Genomic DNA, 22,005 nt, shown 5'->3' with positions numbered 1-22,005 from the left:
CATATTACATACAAAAAGAACACGTCAACGGAAAATTATACAATTTATGTCACATTGGTCATTGAAGTGGACTTTGGAAAGATATACAATTTTTCGTGGGGGGGATTTAAATTACATTTAGACATTAAGAAGTTTTGGAGCCGACTCAAGACTTCCTAGAACTTAAATACCGTTAACTCTATCCCTGCTGAATCAAGTTTGATCGTAAAAACAAAAGCAAAGACCAAACTGTTTATTAAAGGACAATGTTATAAAATTAAAAATGCGTAAATTGCCCCGTTCTCCTTTAACTTAAAGGGTGAATGTTTCAGCTTTCTCACAATGGTGTCTCTTTGGTACAAATGTTTTAAACAATAGTCACAAGCGAGTGTCTGTTGTGGTAACTTTAATGTTTAATGATAATCCAGAATAACAAAGAGCACTTGTGAGTGTGTGCTGGTGGGTGAGGGTGCGTCACGAGACGAGCTCGGTGAAGAGCGACTGATTGGCGAAGTCTGCGGCTCCTTCTTGAGGACGCGGCAGCGACGGACTGCCACCGAGGCCAAAATGTGGGACCCCGGCACTCAGGAAGTAGAAAGGCACGTGGGTAATTCTTCCATTGGACCAACACTGAGGACACAGAAAAACATATTACTTTTAAGGTGATAAGAGTACAGGGGGAGGAGCCAATATGAGGATGCAGGGTTGCTATAGGGTGAAACTGACCACAGTGAGCAGAGCGCCGTGCTGGAAGTTCGGGTGAAACTGCATTAGTCTCGGCTCCGCATCCAGCTCCCCTTGAACAAAACCACTAAAATGGAACACAAGAAACACTCAGTACTTGGAATACTATCCTGGGAAATGCAGTACTTTTGAGCTCTGCATCAGCTACAAAGATACAAAACATTATTTTTTTTATTTTTTTAGAACAAACCAAGGTAAAAGCTCAAAAATTGGGTTGGTTCTTGTCTTGAATATGGCTATGATTGAGGGCCTGTCTGCTGCTTGTGGATCACCTGAAATGAAAGATCAAATACAGAGACGAGTTATTAAAACAAAAAATAACACCAATGGCCCACTGATTGGGTTCATCGGGTGAATAGAAGAAAATTGAGACAAACCCTTGAGAAGCACTGCCAGCCTCTCTCCCGTTGGGTCCCAGGATAAAGACTGGATCTCTCCGCCGACACTGGGAGACAAATTAAGACAGTGAGTGAGATGTAAGGTTCAGCGCCGATGTGAAGTCAAGCTGATTTGTGCTCGTCAAATGCTTTAATAAATGTATTATTCTTTGTGAACAAGGTGCTTCAGAAATGCTTCTAGTCTTTTTACAAGACTTGTTCGTCGACGTTTTTGTTAGTAGTTCATCTAAAATACATACGTGATGTCTCCTTCCGGTGTGTTAAAGGTGGTCTCTGATAGGTCGGCCACCGCTGCTGCTGCCTGCGGCCCTGTAGATGTGCACGTTGGTACACCTGCTGGATAAAAAAAAATAAAAAACATACCTTACTTTACCTAATTCTTTTTTTAATGATATGTTTTCAACTAAGAATATTTTTCCTTTTCAAAACATCAAAAAACAACTAATATTAATATTAATCATTTTAACATTTTGAACCATTTTTCCAAACCATTTTAACACATTTTTTGACCAAACCTCCAAAATATTTTTCAGCCCAATGTCTTGATATTTTTCAAAAACAATTTTTGACCTTGATATTTTTTCCAGAAATGTTTTGACATAGCATATCAGAGAGATAACCTGGTTTATCACTGAAGGTCATAGCGTAGATGACCGCCTCTCCCTGTACGGCAAAAAGAAGTCGACTGCCATCTGGACTCCAACAGCCGGACTATCCAAAAAAATAAAAAAGATTGACCCAGATGCATTTTTCATTCTCAAATACATGATTTAGAAACCATTTTTTGCCTTATTCAGCAATTCAAAAATGCGGTAACTTTATTTCACCTGGCAGCGCCCTTTCACACACGGCCAACGCTCACAGGTCCACATCCTGGTCTCCCAAACCCTGAAGAAAGAAGGTTTGTTCATCCATGTGTAAGACACTTAACGTTCTGTCCACTCAGTTACCTTATCACACTTGTAACCGACAGACAAAGTCACTAATCCCTGTTCAAATATTCATGATATTAGAATACAGGAATTGGCAATTGTCTTGAGTCCAGACGCACAACAGTAGAGAGTGGACACATGTTCACTGGCAGCTTCACTTATCTTTCAAATTATATGCGCTGCAGTGTCTCTATAAGGACGGTTAGAGTATAAAATGTGCTGCGTCTGACCTGAACAGGGCAGAAGGTGTAGAGGCCAGGACATGGCTACCATCAGGGGACCAAGAAAGGAAAGTGACCCCACCTCCTCCAACACGCTGAAGTGGCACACAGCTCTCTGAAGCAACATCCCAGACCTGAAGCACATTGATGCCAAAAGGTACAACAGTCACTGCGTTAGTCCCTCTTCCTTTCATCATTACTCAACGGCGAAGAAGCGGCCTCACACCATCATGGCGGTGTCCATGGGCGAGGCAGACAAGAGGAGAGATCCGCTCGGGGACCAGGCGATGGAAGTGACCGGAGAGTGACCAGGATGAGACAAAACTTGAGCACAACCGGACGAGGGCCTGGATGGGTCGAGAGGATGAGGAGCACAGATCAAGGAAAGACAGTCGCACTCTTTGACAACAGTTCCTTTGAATACAAGATATGAGTTAGAAAAGCGATGGCTGCATGAACCTGTTGCAAAATAACTAGGGCTGTCAAAAATAGCGCGTTAACGACATTAATTAGTTGTTAATTACGTCAATTTTTTTTAACACATTTCACGCATGCAAATTATTCAGGTCAGGAAAGTACCTCTTCCTCTAGGGAATGCACTTCATCCTATACAACACATTACTGCCACCTGTAGGCATATGTCAGGCCGTCAGGTTCAGCAAGTCGTTTGCGCCAGTCCACGCTGAATGTTTGCAGGCCATTAACAAAATCAACCTCAGATCATTTGACCAGCACAATAGCTATTGTGGGGGGGGGGGGGGGGGGGGTGCTAGCGGTTTCCTTTGCAGCGCCAGTCTCATCTTTTTCCGTTCTAATTGCCGCGCTCGACTTTTAGGTGTAACTTTTATTATTGTCCGGTCTGAAAAGGCGCGCCAGTGACGGATGGTGTAGCAATATTGTTGTCCGGGTGGAAATTGGGAGTTATTCGGGAGAAAGGTCGGTCCGGGAGATTTTTGGGAGGGGCTTTGAAATTCGGGAGTCATGTCTGGTCATCGCAGCCCTGGACCATCAGCAGCACAAACTCGTTTTGCCGACCACAGCAGAGTGGGATAAACTGCAGAGGCTCGAGACCCTTCTAGAGCCATGCAGGGAAATCAGTCTGTGACATTGCTTTGATTATTTTCTGGAATGAATTAAACCAAGTCAAATATCAATAACATGTATTTATTTAAAAATGATGATGATAATAATAATGATAATTATGTATCTGTGTCCTGTTATCTATCTTTGGTATGCATTTCAGAAAGAAAAAATGGTTAGGATTCAGGTGCAAATAGTGATTACTCCTGATTAATCCACTGAAAATTCTGATTAATTTGATTAAAATGTTTAATCATTTGACAGCCCTAAAAATAACACATGTATTAAGATGTAAGCAGGGGTGAAAGTAGTTTGTATTTCTTGGTGGTACTATGATACGTCACGTGTGACGTCACACATTAAGCCTCTTCTGGGTCCAAGCGCTCCGCTCGTCCAGATCTAATAACAATGGCGGAACCTGTTAATTTATTTTCGATCACGTCCTCCTTTAGTGATGCACCCTTGGCGGTCAAAAAGGGTTTAAACTTAGTTTAGTCAATTTAGTAGTGAAGCATAATTCCGCTACATGATGACTGCCGACTGTTGAGGTTTTGTTTTTTGCTCATGAGAGGGGCCCTTTGAGGGGGATCCAGATAACAGTGTCATTGCACTTTACTGCATTGACCATCAAAGGGGCGCTCACACAGTTTGTCGTTGCATTTTATTCTTAACCAGTCGTTGTCTTGGGGCCCCAAGCAGTTGCTTGTTTTGCTTGCTTTGTAGCGACGAGCCTGTGCGTGTGTCGTAATTTCTTACCGGTGCGCCGTACCGGGCAGTACCGGCTTACTTTCACCACTGGATGTAAGATACAGGTGCCAGTTAAGATGATGAAGGGCTGATTTCTGTAGCTGGAAGTCGTCACAATGTTTGATACGGACCCAATAAGTTGCGATACCTTTTGGGGTTGTAGACTACAACTCTCCAAAAAGTGATTTTTACTGGAGTTCACCTACCTGGTTGAGAGCGAGCAGGGGTCCACGTGCCAAACCAGTAAACAGTTTTGACAAGCCACAGCGAGGGCGGACGCACACAGCGGCTTCCACTGCACTGCTGCCACACTCCTCTGTAGACGGTGCTTCAGGGTGGGGGTGGTGGCACTGGGAAACCAACGGTTCAAAAGAATGTAGAGGCAATAATATTGTCACAGAGTGATGTAGAGATAAAAGAACAACGCTGTTCTATGAGACTGACTTGCAATACAGTTTACACTTTTTTTCTGCAAACAAACCTCACAGTACAAACCTCACAGTACACACAAGTCAAAGTACATTGAATCATATAACCCTATAGTCAAGTATTAATTGATGTATTGATTGATTGATTCTTTACTGTGCGCCTTCTTCGGAGCGGAGTTACGATACCTTTTGGGGTTGTGGATCTTAATGGAGTCGTCTAGCAGGGCTAAAGCAAATTTATCCGTATGGGGATGCCAGGCGAAGGCTCGCACCACACAGTCAGACCTGGTAAAGAAAGATGGATAAAGGGAGGATGGGGGGGGGGGGAAGTCACTAAAATACCAGATTTAAGTGAATAATTGTGACTAAAAACACTGCATATGTGAACAAAGATCACCCTAACCCCATCAGACACATTAAGTGCTTTGCTTAGTTAGACCAGACGTTCAATCAAAAACAAAATACATTAATTTCACCGTAGTGCAAGACAAGCAAATATAGTACATCCTCAAACCATGGACAAATTGACTGACAATGTTGCAGATAATTTTTCTGTTAATTAACTCCAGAGGAATCAACTTATTGTTGCGGCAATCACTCTCCAGTTAAACTCTAACAGTTAAACTGTTAAGCCATAATCAACACATCCGTTTACCACCAAGTTATCATATTAAACAATATCTTCAATCATTTGACCTTTTGAAAGCTAAAATAAATATATAAGATCACAAAGTTAGCACACACCAGTTCAGCACTTGTGAAAACTCAGCAAGCATGTCCTCACTGCTCAACTGTGGAACAAATGAAATACAAGTCATACACACTGGTAATTAAGTGTATGGCTGTCAACAACATATTTAACCAGCAGAAAAACTTACTGTGAGATGAGGAAACATGGAGCCGTGAAAGGAAGAGAACCATCGGAGCAACGCCAGTGAAAAGCCCGAACCCACTGAAAGCCATTTAGGCACTACGAGAACATGAGATACAGGGGAGCTGATGTATAAAAACATCAATATACAAGATCAGACAAACCGAAGATTTTGAAGTACCTTCTGTATTTGAGTTGGTAATTTCATCGAGTAACCCCGTGCAACCACCATCCCGCCTAAAATGGAAAAAGACAGGTTGTATTAATTATTTTTTCTCTGTGAAAGATGGAAAACAAATACTGGTACTGATACAATGTAAAAATGTGAAGTGAGAAATTGTATCCAATATGTTAGGTTGGATAAAGTTCAAAACATCTTACAAACTTATTTCTATAGATACGTTAAAAAAATTGCAAATGTTTGAGGTAGCTGACAAAGAGCACGGACAGACATATAATATAAATAATAATATAATTGACGCATACCAAAACTCAAACAAAATGTATGTGTGCGTGCGTCCTACCAAGCGGCTGCACTCCTCATCCACAGCGTCTCTGAGTGGTCCAGGAAGGCCGCCTTGCTGCTGCTTTCTGTGCGACTGTGGAGCTTCAGAGACTCTCGGGGGAAATACAAACTCGGAGGACTAGACTCCTGCAAAAAACACACACACACACACACACACACACACACACACACACACACACACACACACACACACACACACACACACACACACGAGGAGTCATTTATTTACTGCGCAAGCTGCAACGTGCACAAGCAGACACGCTGAACGACAGCACACGCAAGAGTGTCTGTTTTGGTTCACTGTCGGAACATGGCGGGAAGGGGTTGACTCAGACCTGTTTCTGTGGCTGTTCCGAGGCGGTTCCGGAGAGCAGCTCGTTGTTGGACTCGCACAGAGTGGTCTGCCCCGAGGGCAGCGGCGGGGGGAACAACGCCAGAGAACACATCTTCTACAACGCTAAGTTGAAGACCACTGGACCCTGGAACCACACCGTGGGGGACAGTCATGTAAACACGTAACGTTAGTAGTGGATGGCGTTACAGTTAGGGGGGGGCGCTAACGGTTAGTTAGCTGGTACAAGCTAGCTAAGCTAACTAACGTCAGTTTGATATCGGCCTGGTTATGATATCATCAGCCGTTACTCGTCATTTTCGAAGTCGTGAAAGTTACCTTGTTACGTTGCCCGTAGACTCACGATGAATGTACGTGAGTGTTTTCAAACAAAGGAATTAAAAAGGACGCGCTACGCTGTTATGACATTTTAGGGTTCCGTACTCATACTTAAAGTTAAATCGCGCCGTGCGGACTACGGCGGTCTCGAAGGTACAAACGGTGTCCGGCGAGGAGCGCGGACGTGCTGCCCTCTTCAGGACGCAGACCGACACCACACCCACTATGACACGAACGCGCACTAACTGTTTGTTGTGGAAGAATTTAGCTAACTTGAAATACAACATTTTTGATTTTGATTTTTTTTTATTTGTTTGTCATTTTATCTGTGTATCCGACTGCATTTCCTTCATTAGAACCGTTCATTATAATTGTATAGACAACCACATACAAATAGAGCGTCTGATTATGAGGAAGAATAATGATTGTGCGTTTCTCTCACTACGCACATGGTCGGCTGCACACCAAAGCAGGGATCTAGTTTGTCTTGCTCAAGGACACCTCAACAGCGGCAGCATGGCGGATGCAACCGGGTATGGTTGTGTTTGAAGCATGGTCCAAGCATATGCAACAGTGATTCCAAAAGTGGCCACAACGACACGCTTTGGAAACGAAAATAATAGATAGATAATAATTGTGATGATGGAAACCCCATTTCACGCGCGTGTGTATGCGTGCGTGTTTCTTTTGCAGAGGGCGGGGGCAGCGCTCCCTCGCGGCGCAACTCGCCTTTCCGTGACGTCAATTCAGCACTGGAAAGGAGACAGCTCCCTCCTCCTCCTCCTCCCCCTCCCCCCTCCCCCCCAACAACCCAGCGCGCCTCACGTTGCATGGGACCCCGGTTATTGATAACCCAATTTGCCCGATGGGATCCATCCCAGAAACGTGCACCTCGTGGATATAGTGAGTGGAGCCACGGCACGCAGCCCGGACCGAAGAACAACACGCGATCTGCACGTCTTTCGCCGACAAAAACAAAAAGACGAGCCCACCCCTTCACTTGACAACGGCATATCAACCAGGCAGAGAGGTATGGGAATGTCATACTATCCGGTTAAATGCCTATTCAATTAGAAATCAGGTGTCTCGGGACCTCAAGGTGTACGATGCCGTCGTTTTGCGCGGTCGCGTTCACGCCGCTCACACTGCACCAACCAGCCGATGCTGCCAAGAAACGAACCATCGTCGACGAATGCTAGAAAATCATCATTTGTGCAGCGAGAGATCGAGAGAGAGAGAGAGACACCACTGTACGGAATATCTGTGTTGATGCCAACGTTGAGTAAACGTAGAGACGCTGCGGCATTTTCACTTGGCACGGAGTGTATGGGCATCAGACTTCATGCACGTCGGTTGTGATGCTGCTGAGTGTCATCATCACATCCACGGTTATTTAAAGATTGATCTTCCTGCGTTTGTGTGACCGTGTGTGCGTGTGTGTGTGTGTGTGTGTGTGCTTATTCGCACGGGCCCGGTGCTTGTTTATTGCCCGTTTCTTCACGCTCTCATTCCTCTTACTCGTGCAGTGGTGCAATACAAGCAATGGAGATGGTGTAAAATATATGAATTGGATACATGTGCTCTCTCTCTCTCTCTCTCTCTCTCTCTCTCTCTCTCTCTCTCTCTCTCTCTCTCTCTCTCTCTCTCTCTAGCATGCACGCACGCACGCACGGACGGACGTACACATCCACACAGAGGCGGTTACGCAATTCGTCATATTTTCTTTTCAGAGGCACACAATGCTCTCTTGCTGCTCTACGAACGACATGCGGGAGCTTCTGAGAGCCTTTGCTCTGATGTTGTCAGACACCGATGACTCTTAAAGAACAGATGACCGCACAACCTCCTCTGGTAGATTCATTCATAAAGCCCATCTCCGCTCCTGGTGATGGCTCCAGTGGGCTGGCTATGTGTCCCATTCACAGGCAAGGGGGGGCGGGGGGGGGGGGAGGAGGTCTTGCTGCATGATTCAGACTGAATCCAGTTGTGGGAACAGAGTAGTTTCACTGGGGGGCCGTCTGGATGTCCATTTTGCAGCAGAACACTGTTGTTTTGCATTACTGGCATAAAATACAAACTATAGTGCCTGCCCCAGTCATTTAGTACAAGGAATACTAGGAGTAAAGATCACGTTTGTGGAGCTGTCCGGTGCTGAAATTAGCCGTCACTTGTTTGAAAAGCATTGAGCATTAAAAAAAACACAAAAATGAAAGTGCAGCCATAATCACCATGAATAATTCTGAGGTTTTTCTTCTCATATGTCTTCTCTCTTCAGGCTCACGTCTCACCCTTCCATCCTCCATCCCCCCTAACCCGCCGCGTTGGGGAAACCCCTAATGAGTGGGACCTGTATCCATGAGCCCCGTGCCCCTTCCCCCTCCCTGTCAGGCTTCAGCACCCCCATCTCAGAACCCCCCTATCGAAGACTCGATGGAGACACCCCCGCCTGCACCCCCGAAACGGACCTGACCCCCACACAGTGTGTCCTCCGCAACGTGCTGTCCATCGACACCGGTGGGCCGGGGGCGCCGAGCGGCAGCAGCCCCACCCCCAGCGATGGAACCTCAGCCCACTTTGATAACAGCGTGCTGAAGCTACATGAACATGAGGCCTGCCAGTGCGGCGGCGCCGAGGCGGGGCACAGTCCAGAGGCTGGTGCCGTGCGCGGCCAGTCGGAGAATATTCGGCTCCAGTCGGGAAGTGGAAGTTTTTTGGAGGGACTTTTTGGCTGCCTCAAACCGGTCTGGACCATGATTGGAAAGGCCTACTCCACTGAACACAAACACAGCCATGAAGGTATGTGACAGTAAATGTTTCTCAGTATCCAGCCCACTGCGGTACTTTGCTGCAATGGTGTATTAAAATACCATCCAACAACATGGAAGTGACTTCACACATAGTCACTATATGAAATTGTTGTGGTGCCTGTGTAACCATGGAGATGCACCATAGAAAATAAATATCTGAGCTCATGGCCACAGCTGGTACTCCACAGAGGTAGAAACAGGATTCAGATCCTCTATTTGTGTTCCAATGAACATTAAATCAAGACGTTTGAGTCCTGCATTGAAGTCCTACCTCAGTGAAAGCACAGAAGTCTTATTGGCAAAATGTTCTTGAAGTAGCAGCAGTACTAGTACTAGTTTTTTATTTTATTGTGTTTGTGAAATTGATTGATGCAGACATAGCTGTTAGAGGTGTAGATATGTTGTCTTCTTCATTAACAGTCAAGTAGCTTAGTCCGCTGTCTCCCAATATTGGGATCGGGCCCCTTCAAAGAGTCTCAAGATCAATCTGAGGACCGTTGAGATGATTAATGCAGTACGAAAGACAAGGAAAAAATCATTCATACTGAGGACTTTTCCACGATCTTTGATTTATTTTGTGTTTTGTGCATTTTGGATGATTTGATGCTTTTGGTCCTCAGACTGAGGTTCAAATTATTCATCTGAAAAGTTTGGTGATTTGCAACCTGACAATTACAGACTCCATTAATGGGCCTTAATGGTTGAATCATTAACGATACATTATTCTCTAAACGCATCATATTATTTAGCAAAATCTGAATAGTAACTTTCCTGTGAAATATACAATACAATATTTCACACAGAAATTTGGTGTTCAAGCGTTAAGCAGCGGAAAACAGAAAAAAACTAAATTGACTTAATTTGCAACAATAGAAGCCCATTATTTCCTGGGTCTGCCAGTCACTCTGGTGTTCTCTGGTCCATCGGCCGGGTTCATTCACAGTCATTGCGCTGCACAAAGATTTCACAGCTGGCCAGCAGGAAGCTTGGTGTGCATCTGCCTACGCTGCAGCAGCTCTCCAGAGATCTCCGGGCTTCAGTGGACCTCATGAAGAATTGATCCGGCTGTCTCTTTTGTGCTGCCCAGCTCATCTCTCCTTAGTGACCGGGCCACTGCTGTTGCTTAACTTGTGTCAGTGTGACAGAAGACAGACAGATTAGACTATGAGTGGGTTGTTATTCCTCCCTTGATTCTTCTCTTATCTCTGGATAGAAATGTAGTGCTCTACTGGAAGTTATCAGTGTACAATTTGTCCCCTTTGTGGGACGTAATTGGCTCCTGCCATCCCATTCTAATGTGCTGCATGGACTTAGCATTTGCTTAGCAGACCGCACAGACTCCTCACTGCCCAAACTGGCTGAAGTGCTTATTGACATTTGGAAGCTATTGCAATGTGCGATGGATATGATTTAAGTCCTTAGAGGGTGCTACTGAATGAACTAAATGAAATCTGTTGCATCGCCTGTGTTAATACTGTGGAGCACTGTCATTTATTCATTGAGTTTTTTTTCTGTGCACTTGTTGGTCTGAGTTTAGAGTCCTGGGAGGTTCCTTTTGAGGAAATCTCCGATCTGCAGTGGGTGGGCAGCGGGGCACAGGGGGCCGTCTTCCTCGGCAAGTTCCACGGAGACGACGTGGCTGTGAAGAAAGTGCGGGACATTAAGGAGACCGAGATCAAACACCTCCGTAAACTCAAGCACCCCAACATCATCACTTTCAAGTGAGCAAATGCACACTATCCCGCAGGCTCTCGTATCATTCAGCTGCATGAATCTGTCGTGCTTTCCCTTTTTGTTCACCCCCCAGGGGCGTGTGCACCCAGGCTCCTTGCTACTGCATCTTGATGGAATACTGTGCCCAAGGACAGCTGTATGAGGTGCTGAGGGCGGGTCGTAAAATCACTCCGTCCCTCATGGTCGACTGGTCCATGGGCATTGCAGGTGGCATGAACTACCTCCACCTCCACAAAATCATCCACCGAGACCTCAAGTCCCCCAAGTGAGCAACGCAGCAAGCTTAATGGGAAAAACGACACAATACGGGAAATTTCATTTCTAATTACTTCCATGCAATCTCCCGTTGCAGCATGCTGATCACACACGATGACCTGGTGAAGATCTCCGACTTTGGCACCTCGAAGGAGCTCAGTGACAAGAGCACCAAGATGTCCTTCGCCGGCACCGTAGCTTGGATGGCTCCGGAAGTCATTCGGAATGAACCTGTGTCAGAGAAGGTGGACATCTGGTAAGTCTGATTAAAGGTGACGTCTTTTGTTATAATACTTCATGAATGAACAAGGCTTGACTCAACTTTAAGGTCCTTCGGAGTGGTGCTGTGGGAGATGCTAACTGGAGAAGTCCCTTACAAAGACGTGGACTCATCTGCCATCATCTGGGGTGTGGGTAACAACAGCCTCCAGCTCCCCGTACCGGAGAGCTGCCCCGACGGCTTCAAGATCCTCCTCAGACAGTGCTGGTGAGCGACGCCTGGAAACGGAGAACATGGAAAAGAAAGGACACGAGAGGCCGAACGTGCACAGACGTTACAGTAGTAAAAGCAGTGGTTTAGAGGCACAGGGAGCCGTTGTGTTGTCAATGTACACAGCCGTCTTTCCCGTTCTCGGTTTTGCAGGAACTGCAAGCCGAGGAACAGGCCGTCGTTCCGTCAGATCCTTCTTCACCTGGACATAGCGTCAGCCGATGTGCTGTCCACCCCGCAGGAGACGTACTTCAAGTCCCAGGTACGGTTGCTTCTTCTGAAACACGGGAGTTCTGCAGCTGCACCGGATGAGACACACGAGTAATCCACCTCCACACGTAGAGACACGATGCTCACACAGACGCAGAGACACACATGTGAGCGGATGCACGGGAATCAGGCTTAAACTGTCGATTCAAAAGAGGACTGGTTTTAAAGTCGGCTCTGGTTAACAGAGATGTGCTCTCCTCAGGCCGAATGGCGAGAAGAGGTGAAACAGCACTTTGAGAAGATTAAATCTGAGGGCACTTGTATCCACCGACTCGACGAGGAGTTGATCAACCGACGCAGAGAGGAGCTCAGGTTTGTTTCATGGGTTTATTTTTAAATCTGGCTTTGTTGCGACCAGGTGACGAAGGTGGTTTTGGGGGGGGGCACTTACCCTCTGCGTTCCTCATTCCTCGATGTCGCTCCTTTGTGCGTCCGCGCGGATGACATAAGAGCCTTGAGTGCATGCCTTTTGTGGAGAGAATTCCGAGTCCCTCATGCGGATGCACAATGACATCGGCGGCCTCTTTTCTTCCCAGGCATGCTTTGGACATTCGCGAGCACTACGAGAGGAAGCTGGAGAGGGCGAACAACCTCTACATGGAGCTCAGCGCGGTCATGCTGCAGCTGGAGCTCAAAGAGAAAGAGCTGCAGAGGTACCGCTAAACCCACGAGCACAAAGGTACGCCGTCTCTTTTTAATTAACACGTGTTCACACTTTGCGTTGTCTTTCTTCAAGGAGAGAGCAGTCGTTGGATAAAAAGTATCCAGGTTTTTTCAAGCATCACAGCTCCCGGCAGGGTAGCTCTTCCAACACCATGGACAAGCTCATCAAGAAGAGGAACGTCCCACAGAAGATGCCCTCGGGAAAGAGGTGCGAGATCTCAATTCAGTCATCATCGGAGTTCGATATTCTTGCGGATCGTAGTTGTTGACTTTTTCCTCCTGCTCTTCCAGGCCGGACATCCTCAAGTCTGAGATGATCATCCCCAAAATGGATTCCTCCGTGATGCAAGTCACCGTACCAGCCTGCCCCAACCGAAGCTCCACGTCCCCCAGTCGGTCTCGGCGGGTGAAGACCCGCCATCGCAAGCCCGGGAAGGGCAGCAGCGGGGACCTGGCGGGACTCAAGGCAAATCAGCCACCCCCCAACAGGGACACAACTGCCCAGGTCAACAGCTGCAACACCTCCAAGCAGCTCCTGGAGCCCTGCAGCCACGAGCAGCAGCAGAGGCAGCTGTCCTCCTCCAGCCCCGACCTCATCTGCACCACACTGGAGGCCGAGGGGCAGGGGACAGGGGAGCCCTCTGCGGGCGGGCTGGAGAGGGGGGGCAGCCTCAGCGCTTCAGCCGAGTTGGGCGGGTCGGCGGCGGCGGGGGGGGTGGTCGGTCTGGACGACCTGGCGGAAACGCCCCCGCGCAGCGACACGCCGAGCGAGGATGCTGCGTCGTTCGCCTTCTCCAGCAGCCCGGACTCGCCGTGCGGGAGGGGGGGGGCGGCGGCGGCGGGGGGGCGGGGCTCCCTGGGATCTCCCCGCCTGCCTCACGACGGGGAGGATAAAGAGGAGGGGGCCGGCGCTCTGAGGCTGCCCCGCGGGGCGTCCGGGGGGGTAGGGGGTCAGCACCTGACTCCTTCAGCCATTCTGTACCGGGCAGCTATCTCACGCAAACAGGTGCAGAGCCCGCAAAGCCGTTGGTACTCTTCCCCGTGATGCTTTTGGTCGTTTTATTTCACTGGCTCTTTGTCTTGACTTCAGAGGCGCGGCGTGTCATCAGAGGAGGAGGAGGGCGAAGTCGACAGCGAGGTTGAGTTGCCACGGAGACGGTGAGTGACTTGTGGTGGACTTCTTCCGATTCATTCGCAGCACAAATAACACATTTTGGGTTTCTCTCTCACGCCCCCCCCCCCCTGATTTCTCTCGCAGACGTCCGACGAGCATCACCAAGTGCCAGTCCGTGTCCACCTTCAGCTCGGAGAACCTTTCGGTGTCGGACGGCGAGGAGGGCCACACCACAGACCACTCGCATAGCGGCACCCCCGACGTGGTCAGCACCAACACGGACGACCGGTTGGACGACCGCAGCGACGACCTCCTCTCGCAGGGGTCGGAGATCCCGGCGGACAACACCGATCCGGCGCAGGCCTCCGACGGCCTGTCGGAGAGGGACGCCGCGCCGGGACGGGACGGACCTCCGCCGGACGTCGGGCCGAACGCCAGCGAGGTAAATTCAGTTTGTGTCATCTTCCCTGGACGGGCGGGAATAACAAAGCACACTCACTCACACAAGAAGGTTAGGCATTCTTTTGCTTTACATGAGAACATCCAAGTTATTAATTTATCAACATGCTAGAGAATCGGACTTTTCCCTCCAAATACAATAAATAGTTTGCTATTAGAGGGACTTCTAACCTCCTGTCTGGTTGTGGTCTTATTTGTTCCCACACAGTCTTTTGCTTCTTTCTTAAACCTCTCGAGCCCCAAAGAGAAGTGTTCATACTTTTGATAGTTGGAGAGCATTTTATTGATAATAATAATAATAATGACAGGATTAATAATAGGACCGTTGCTTGTAATGGAGTATTTTTAAATTGCTGTATTGATGCCTTCACTCAAATAAATTATCTTAATACAGCACAAAACACTTGACATCTGCTGTCAGTCCTTCAATGAAAGATGCATTTCTCTCTCTCTCTGCAGAGTCGGGCGCTGTGCGACGACTCTGACTGCGACAGCGCCGAGCTGGATCAGTCGGGCAGCGGCGAGCCGAGTCGCCCCCCCAGCGTCGGGGCGTGGGCGTCTCCGTCTCAGCCCCCCGCCACAGGACCCCCATAGATCCCCCTGGGCCGCTAGCCAGTACCTCCAGCTACTAGTAACGCAGTACGCTTACTGAGGCCACAAGGGACCACACCGACTACACCACTCAGACTATGACAAGTGGACTTATGGTGTCTCATAAGTCTGTTGGCCAGGTGGCATAGGACATTTGTCATAACCTGACGTAAGATATTTTGGCAGCTTGTGACAGATAAATGTCATTTAAGTTCAGTAGGGATTTTTTTTTTTTGGGGGGGGGGGGGGTTTCAGACAAAATAGTTACCGAGGTAACCTTAGCCACTGCTCCAGTTCAGCAAAAAAAAATTTAAAAAAACTTCCACAGACGCGCACGCACAAGGTACCACACTTGTTGTCCTTTAAACACTAATCCTCACTCTGGGAGCATCCTCCATGATACTCCACACTAATGCATCAACTACTAATGAATAATAATGTAAATATACATTACATACCACATGGGAAATATCTAACTTTATTTTATTTGTAAGATACAAAAGTAAGACTAAGCGGTATGCAGCCCTGTGAACAAATGCATGAATATGTGTTTATAATTTATGATTCGAATGTGTCAAGTTTTATATTTTGTGAAAGTTTACACTTTTTTAATCCTGAAAGTATTACTTCCGTTACTTTGTTTTTTGTTAATAAATGTCGGCACTCCAGAGAAAACAATGAAATGAATATCATGACGCTTTATTAAGATTCTCAGTAGTTACTTTTTTTTTTTTTAACCCTCCTACTACCGAGTGTTGAATACATACAAAACATGATTGAGGTTTTTTTGTTAAGCTTATTGAAAGAATGATGTGATGGGAAACCTTTGGCTTCACTCAGAAAATGCACTTTTGCCATTGTGTGGTTTAGAAATAGAAAAAGTTTGTGTTTGTCGGATGTGAAATGACAGACACGACCATCGCTGACCAGGGTACGAAACAGGTACCAAACCCTGGTGCTGGAGTGCAGGAGTAAACCCGCCATGTTAGCATTGCCCTCCAACAACGTTGTCTGACTCTAGATGAACTGTTTAAGAAAACAAAAAGGGGAAGAAACGATGCAGCAGACGCCGACTCACATGACGTCACACGAGGCAGTTTAGTCAAATAAAACCACACGATGTAACGCCACTTTGTAAATCTTGTGTAAAATGGGTGGGAGTTTCCCTTTAAGTTTAGAACCAAAGGGACTCGTGTAGCTCACGGACGTTCATCATAAGATCCTCAACCGTCCCGTTTACCCTTTAAGATAACAGCCGATAGCCGGATAAGGAATAGAGCACTTCTCCGTGGTGGTTATTAGAATAACGTAGAAATGTTTTGGTTTTATACAGCATTGCACATTGTAACATAGGAATTATATCAAAAAGCAAAATATGAGCAACAAATAAATAATGTATTGGTTAAAAAGTGTGATGTTTGTTTAAAGCGAGGAGCCGTGTAGTTGGTACTGTTGCTGCATCAGATAAGGCAGCTGAGCAAGAAATCAATGAGTTTAAGCATGTCCAACCTGTTCTGGTGTTTTTATTAATAAATCTGAGCTTGATATCATATATATATTTTTAGTTATTATTAGCTGCCTTCATGACTACAGAAACATTACAACAAAAACGATTGTTTAAGCATCTCACATCTTTTTATTTCTGCATTTCATTTCTTCAACAATTTAATTGCACCCAGATCTACAATAGTTTGAAAACGTGCACAAAAACTTGAGTTTCTTCTTCCTGCAAAGAATAAAAAATAAATCTGACCCAGGCAAACAAGGATTGCAGGAAACTAGTGTTAATTCTATAATTCTCCTTCTAGTTCATAATTTAATACCTCAGCATAATATACTTATAAAGACCAATACGTCTTGTAGTTTTGCCCCTTGCAGCATTCCCCAGCCCTGCAGTTAAAAAAAATATTTCTCTATTTAAAACAAACATTTCAATGTTATCATCATCATCATCAACAACAAATCGTCATTATTTCAGAGAAAAGAAAATAGTTTCCTCTCATTCAGGCCCCCCACCTGGTGACCAAGGCCCACCCACCCTTATGAGAATCCAATGCACAAAAATGCCAAAAAGTCCTGATTGAGAGAAAAAAACGTATGGAAACACAGGAATGACACAAAACAGTTTCTCAGCTAATTAGAGGTGAGGCAAACGTAGCTTAAAAATTCTCCTTTGACCCCGCACTCAACGAGGGACGAATTACGTTCCGACTTAAAAAAAAGGTTTCTTTCCTGCATACATCTTCAACTGGACATCATTTACACCCACCGAAACCCGTTAAACCCACAATGTCTCATTTAGGAAGTACAGCTTCAAAAAGAAGATGGCAAATATCAATGTATTCTACTCTTACACAGAGCTGTGTATTAAATAAAAAATAAATAGATATTTAAAAAGGGAAAGAACAGTCCATCTATAATGTTACAGTGTCTTTTTTTTCTTCATTTTTACATTTTCTAAGAAAAATCTGACATAAGAAAAACATTATTTATGCCTTTTCAGATTTTTCTAAAACGTTTACCTATATCAAGAAGATCATACAGTAAAATAGGAAAAATACAACAAAAGGTAGTCTTTCAAAACTATAAGCAATGGGAATTTAAAAACATAATAAATAAATAAAATACCAATATCATGTTATAATTACAACTGAGGAGGCGTCGAACCAAAGCAGAGGAGAAAAAAGTGAGTTTATAGTACTTGGTTTTTGCATTTAGTTCAATAAGGGACCTCTTGGTAAAAAGTAGGGGGAGGGGTTACGTTAGGTGCTGATGAAGATCCTCCATGTCAGTTGGCCGCGAGTCCAGTAGCTTCAGAAGAAAGCCTGAGGAGCACATTTAAAAATGAAAAACTTAAAATACTGTATTAATGTTAATGACTTCTTTAGACATACATTTAGAATGCACTAATTTTCAGTCCATTATTTGGTGGTGGCTGCATAGAAGTATCTTTACAACTGTTTTGATCTGCACAATTCCAAAATTTGAGGTTTTGAAAATCTAAATGTATAGAGACAATATATAATTCTCCAAATTGACCACATGCTTTTACATTCTACCTCAAGCCAAATCTTCAACGATGTCAAAAGAGAAAAACACGCTCAGCACAAACGTACGGACGAGTTATATTCATTAAGCAACGTTTATCTAATAAAACCTATTCAGACCGTTGAAACTTTGGGAAAACCACGGTAGAAGGGCTGAATGTAAAAACTAATGATTATAAAAAAAACCATCCTTCTCTTGAACTTTCCACCCTGGATAAAACGGACCCGACCAACGATCGATGAGCGAGCGATAATGAATACAACACCCGTCTTCTCACCGCGATCCCTCCATGAATTGAAATCACTTTTGAGTTGCACTGGCAGAAAGCCTCTCACCGGGCATTGATCAGGTACTCAGCCAGGCTGATGCTGGCGTGGGTGCCAGTGATGGTGACCTGTCGGTCAGTGGAGCCCTCCACGGGGTTGGCAATCTTGATCTGAGCCCCTGACATCGAACGGATCTCATTGATCTTTGTGCCCTGACGGCCAATGATGCAGCCAATGAGCTGAGGGAAAGGAAGAAGTGTGTGAGAGAGAGAAAACACATCAGCACCTTCGATTCATCACACACGAGCAAAGCGGACATAAACGCAACTTACATCGTTTGGAATGGTCAGCTCATGAGAGCCAGTTTGTGCAGAGGCGTCCATCCCAGCTGAAGAAAGTCAATGAAAGCCCGTCAGAGTGTTGACTAGGTGGATTATTATAAAACCTACAGTAATCGCATTCCCTCTTTCAATCTGTCCACCTACCCTGGAAGCCCTGGTTGCTATGTGCAATGGGGAAGGGGCTCTGCTGCATGGCCAGCTGGTGAAGTTTGGTGAGCTGTTGAAACAATGGCGGAAGGACGCAGTGTGCGAGCCAACAAAAACAAGAGTGAGGAAGACCCAGAATACAGCTCAAAGATGGAATTTTGAAAAGATTTCTCTTTTGTAAAGAGGTTATAGTGAGGATGAGGGGGGTGGGGGGGGTATGAAATGGAACTCATGAGTTAGCCTTGAGGGGGGGGGGGGGTTGAAAAAAGTCAATGGGATGGAAGGAGAAAGGTGGTATGGCTTTCAAATAGAATATAAATGTATCACTTACAGAGGGCCCCTCACTTACATCAGGCTGTGGAATGGCGTGCTGCCCTTGGACAGCGTATGCCTGCAAGAACACAACAGCACCGTCAGGGTGTGGCAGCACGTGTCTCTCTCGCGCACACACACACAATAGGCAGCGGACCCCGGGTCCATGGTGTGCTATGAGAACAAAGCTAGGCATGCTACAGAGAGCATCACACCTGCAACTAGACCGACGGCAAATTATTTTCAAGAGGTGATGTGTGAAAGCCACTGGGCCCAATAAGAGCCGTCGAAAAGAAAACAAAACGTTTACCTGACCACCAGCAAAGATGACAGGAGAGCCTGAGGGTTTGGGTCTGTACGGGATGGTCACTCCCTTTGGAGGAGACTAAGCACACAGATATTTTGGGTGAGCATCGAGGGGACTTAAAACAGTACCACAGAAAACAATGAAGCGTGCAGAGCATCAGTTACAACAATCGTCACTATACCTCAAGCATGACAACGCAGATCTGCTTGACACACTCAATAATGGACTGTGGGGTCCCTGCAACGGTGATGGCACGCTCTGTTGAGTTGGGCAACATGTCCCCTGCTACTTGTACCTGAGCTCCTGCTGACTGCCAAGGGGGAAATTAGGCCATTAGGATCAGTCAGGAACGACACACAAACGTTAGACAACCCGAAAGCAACGCGATGACGAACCTCCCTGATTTCCTTGATCTTGCAGCCGCCCTTGCCGATGAGGGATCCGCACTGGCTGGCCGGCACAACAAGGCGCATGGTGACCGGGGGTTTGCTGGTGGCTGTACTGTTAGTCATTGAGGTGCTAATGTCCTGGAGCAAAGGTGGGAGCACAGAAGGGATTAGGGGCGGGAGGGGAAAAATGGGGAGGAAAAATGTCACTTCTACTGCTATAAGAAGATCAGATTTAAGGTGCAGCGAGCAAAACTCACCTCCTCCAGTTTCTCAATGATCATGGAGAAGGCTTTAAAAATGGAGGTGGTGGGTCCGGCGAGGGTGATGATCCTCTCTGGACAGTTCCCCTCTGAGATGTTGATGCGAGCCCCACTCTGCACAGCCAGTCGGGCAAAACACAAAGCATCTTTAGTCAACATTAGTGTCTCGTGACAGCCGAGTCACGGTCACTGAAATTATGGACGGATCTCTTCTTTACCCACACCTTTCAACAAAACAACAACTTGTTGAAAAAAATGTTAAATCGTACCTCCTCTCTCATCTTCTTAACGGACTCTCCTTTCTGTAAGAACAAACAGACCATATTTACAAAACACACACACACAGGGTCAAGATGTAGATTGCAACCATGCTGACAGCACACAAGCACACACCTTGCCAATGATGCTTCCAACCTCCTGCAGAAAAGGGGGAAAAAAGACAGACGCGGGTTAAAAGGAATACATTCAGTCTTCAGTCTCTGGGTCAGAGCACATGTCTGTTCTTACTAATTAAAACCAGCACACAAACAGGCTTATTGGGTGTCTCAGCGTGTTATCACACTCACCTTCCCGTGCATGAGTAGCCTGATTGTTAGGGTGACATTAAGTCCTCCCTCGACCAGGCTAGAGTCCATTTCTGTGGGTGAATCCAGGCTTACAAACGGGGGGAGCGACGTGAAGTCTCTCTTTGGTCACTGGTTGAATGTCTACAACGGAGAGGAACATGCGAGTGTCAGGGACAAGTGTAGTTACTGGAAACTGGTTTTAAAAAAAAAGCTGCTGCCTCTCAGTTGCATGAAGCGATGCTGGAGGGGAACATGGTGTGGACTTGGAACTACTTTTGGCTCCTCTCGCTCACATAATGAGTGGCTTCAGTGTGGTAATTCACATTGGACCGACCCGGGTTCACTCATTCACATTAGCACAATGACCCACTGTCTCCGCGAGTCAACGTCTACTTCCTGGCAACAGTTTGTGGCGACATAGGCTGACAATTTAAATTTGAGGCATGAGAGTAACAAAAAAAATGTATCCACCCCGGTGTTAGCTGCTGTGAGGATAACTGCATCGATAACGTTAGCATCATAGATCCTATTTTGGAAAAGGCATCGCAGCTAGTCACGCAAGAAACATATGGAGGCTAAGTTAGCATCGTAACATCACAACTGAAACGTCCCCACATTCCTACCATCAGAAATGGATAACCTGGGACAATATTTAGCCACCACATCGGTTACGATACACTTTCAAACACTGCAAAAGGCTCAAGACTCCCAATTGGACGTAAAGCTAAACACACCCATGTACATTTCCATCCAGGTCGCTAGCGTTAGCATCGCCGATCCAGGAACTAGTCTAATCCCGGGGCCTACGGAGCGCACGGAGGTACGCCGTGTTATCCCCGTCCTTCACTCCCAGAGCGAACGCAAACAAAGCCGGGTGTTTTTTGGAGATCTTACCCAAAACGTCCCTTGACGAGTGTTCGGGGGGGGGGGTGGGTAGGGTGGCAAGGGTGGAAGGGGAGAGGTTCGGGAGGGAGTTTTAAGAGGATCCGGGGAAGAGGGAAGAGACGCCGCTGTTCGATCGGACTCCACTCTTCAGCTTGGCACAAAAGACAAAATTTATTCAACTCTGACCTCTCAACCGAGCCCCGCCCCTCCACAGGGGTCAACCACGCCCCCTTTCAATTGAAATTCGAAATGAATGAAATATAAGATATCGAATTCAGGAGAGAAACATATGGTTTATCCTCATTTCCTTTAGTTGTATTAATACAACGCAGAAAAAGAAGGAAAAAAAGATCATATTACCTGAATCAAAAAGACGTGTTTAAGCTTTCAGAATTAAGCTGCCATTTACATGTATACACACAGTTATTATTAATTCAATATAGAGATAATTTGACTTGTGTAAAAAATACCTTGTAGTGTTTCCTAATTTCAATAATAATAGATG

At 46.2% G+C, this 22,005-nt stretch overlaps 3 protein-coding genes across 6 annotated transcripts; 1 reads left to right on the top strand and 2 right to left on the bottom strand.

Moving 5' to 3' along the window:
- Positions 1 to 370: 370 nt before the first annotated feature.
- Positions 371 to 6,399, bottom strand: aaas (achalasia, adrenocortical insufficiency, alacrimia). Of its 2 annotated transcripts, none has more exons than XM_037478813.2 (16): positions 6,262 to 6,399; positions 5,925 to 6,052; positions 5,582 to 5,637; positions 5,408 to 5,499; positions 5,274 to 5,320; positions 4,716 to 4,814; positions 4,308 to 4,451; positions 2,501 to 2,621; positions 2,284 to 2,408; positions 1,949 to 2,009; positions 1,742 to 1,832; positions 1,361 to 1,457; positions 1,101 to 1,168; positions 914 to 995; positions 706 to 790; positions 371 to 609 (listed from the first exon to the last, which is right to left on the bottom strand). In XM_037478813.2, exons 1-16 carry the CDS (start codon positions 6,370 to 6,372, stop codon positions 454 to 456), a joined length of 1,563 nt encoding a protein of 520 aa, XP_037334710.2. In that variant the 5' UTR covers positions 6,373 to 6,399; the 3' UTR covers positions 371 to 453. The 2 variants fall into 2 exon arrangements, with proteins under 2 accessions (XP_037334710.2, XP_037334711.2); XM_037478814.2 differs by having other exon boundaries at positions 1,361 to 1,454.
- map3k12 (mitogen-activated protein kinase kinase kinase 12) lies at positions 6,399 to 15,621 on the top strand. The gene is made up of 14 exons (XM_037478812.2): positions 6,399 to 7,626; positions 8,872 to 9,392; positions 10,941 to 11,124; positions 11,211 to 11,402; positions 11,490 to 11,648; positions 11,721 to 11,879; positions 12,036 to 12,144; positions 12,355 to 12,464; positions 12,689 to 12,805; positions 12,889 to 13,023; positions 13,107 to 13,821; positions 13,906 to 13,973; positions 14,074 to 14,371; positions 14,848 to 15,621. The coding sequence occupies exons 2-14, from the start codon at positions 8,933 to 8,935 to the stop codon at positions 14,980 to 14,982; spliced, it is 2,841 nt and encodes a 946-aa protein (XP_037334709.2). The 5' UTR covers positions 6,399 to 7,626; positions 8,872 to 8,932; the 3' UTR covers positions 14,983 to 15,621.
- A 969-nt stretch (positions 15,622 to 16,590) lies between these two features.
- pcbp2 (poly(rC) binding protein 2) lies at positions 16,591 to 21,683 on the bottom strand. 3 transcript variants are annotated; one of them, XM_037478815.2, is made up of 13 exons: positions 21,510 to 21,682; positions 20,616 to 20,756; positions 20,443 to 20,466; positions 20,319 to 20,351; positions 20,047 to 20,163; positions 19,796 to 19,927; positions 19,582 to 19,710; positions 19,404 to 19,478; positions 19,113 to 19,172; positions 18,779 to 18,851; positions 18,626 to 18,681; positions 18,363 to 18,532; positions 16,591 to 17,804 (listed from the first exon to the last, which is right to left on the bottom strand). In XM_037478815.2, exons 2-13 carry the CDS (start codon positions 20,682 to 20,684, stop codon positions 17,768 to 17,770), a joined length of 975 nt encoding a protein of 324 aa, XP_037334712.1. In that variant the 5' UTR covers positions 20,685 to 20,756; positions 21,510 to 21,682; the 3' UTR covers positions 16,591 to 17,767. The 3 variants fall into 3 exon arrangements, with proteins under 3 accessions (XP_037334712.1, XP_037334713.1, XP_062418760.1); XM_037478816.2 differs by lacking the exon at positions 21,510 to 21,682 and adding an exon at positions 21,350 to 21,439; XM_062562776.1 differs by lacking the exon at positions 16,591 to 17,804 and having other exon boundaries at positions 18,359 to 18,532; positions 21,510 to 21,683.
- Positions 21,684 to 22,005: the final 322 nt, after the last annotated feature.

Source organism: Pungitius pungitius, chromosome 1 (genome assembly GCF_949316345.1).
Source record: "Pungitius pungitius chromosome 1, fPunPun2.1, whole genome shotgun sequence".
Classification (NCBI taxonomy): Eukaryota; Metazoa; Chordata; class Actinopteri; order Perciformes; family Gasterosteidae; genus Pungitius; species Pungitius pungitius.
This window is presented reverse-complemented; position numbering and strand designations above follow the sequence as displayed.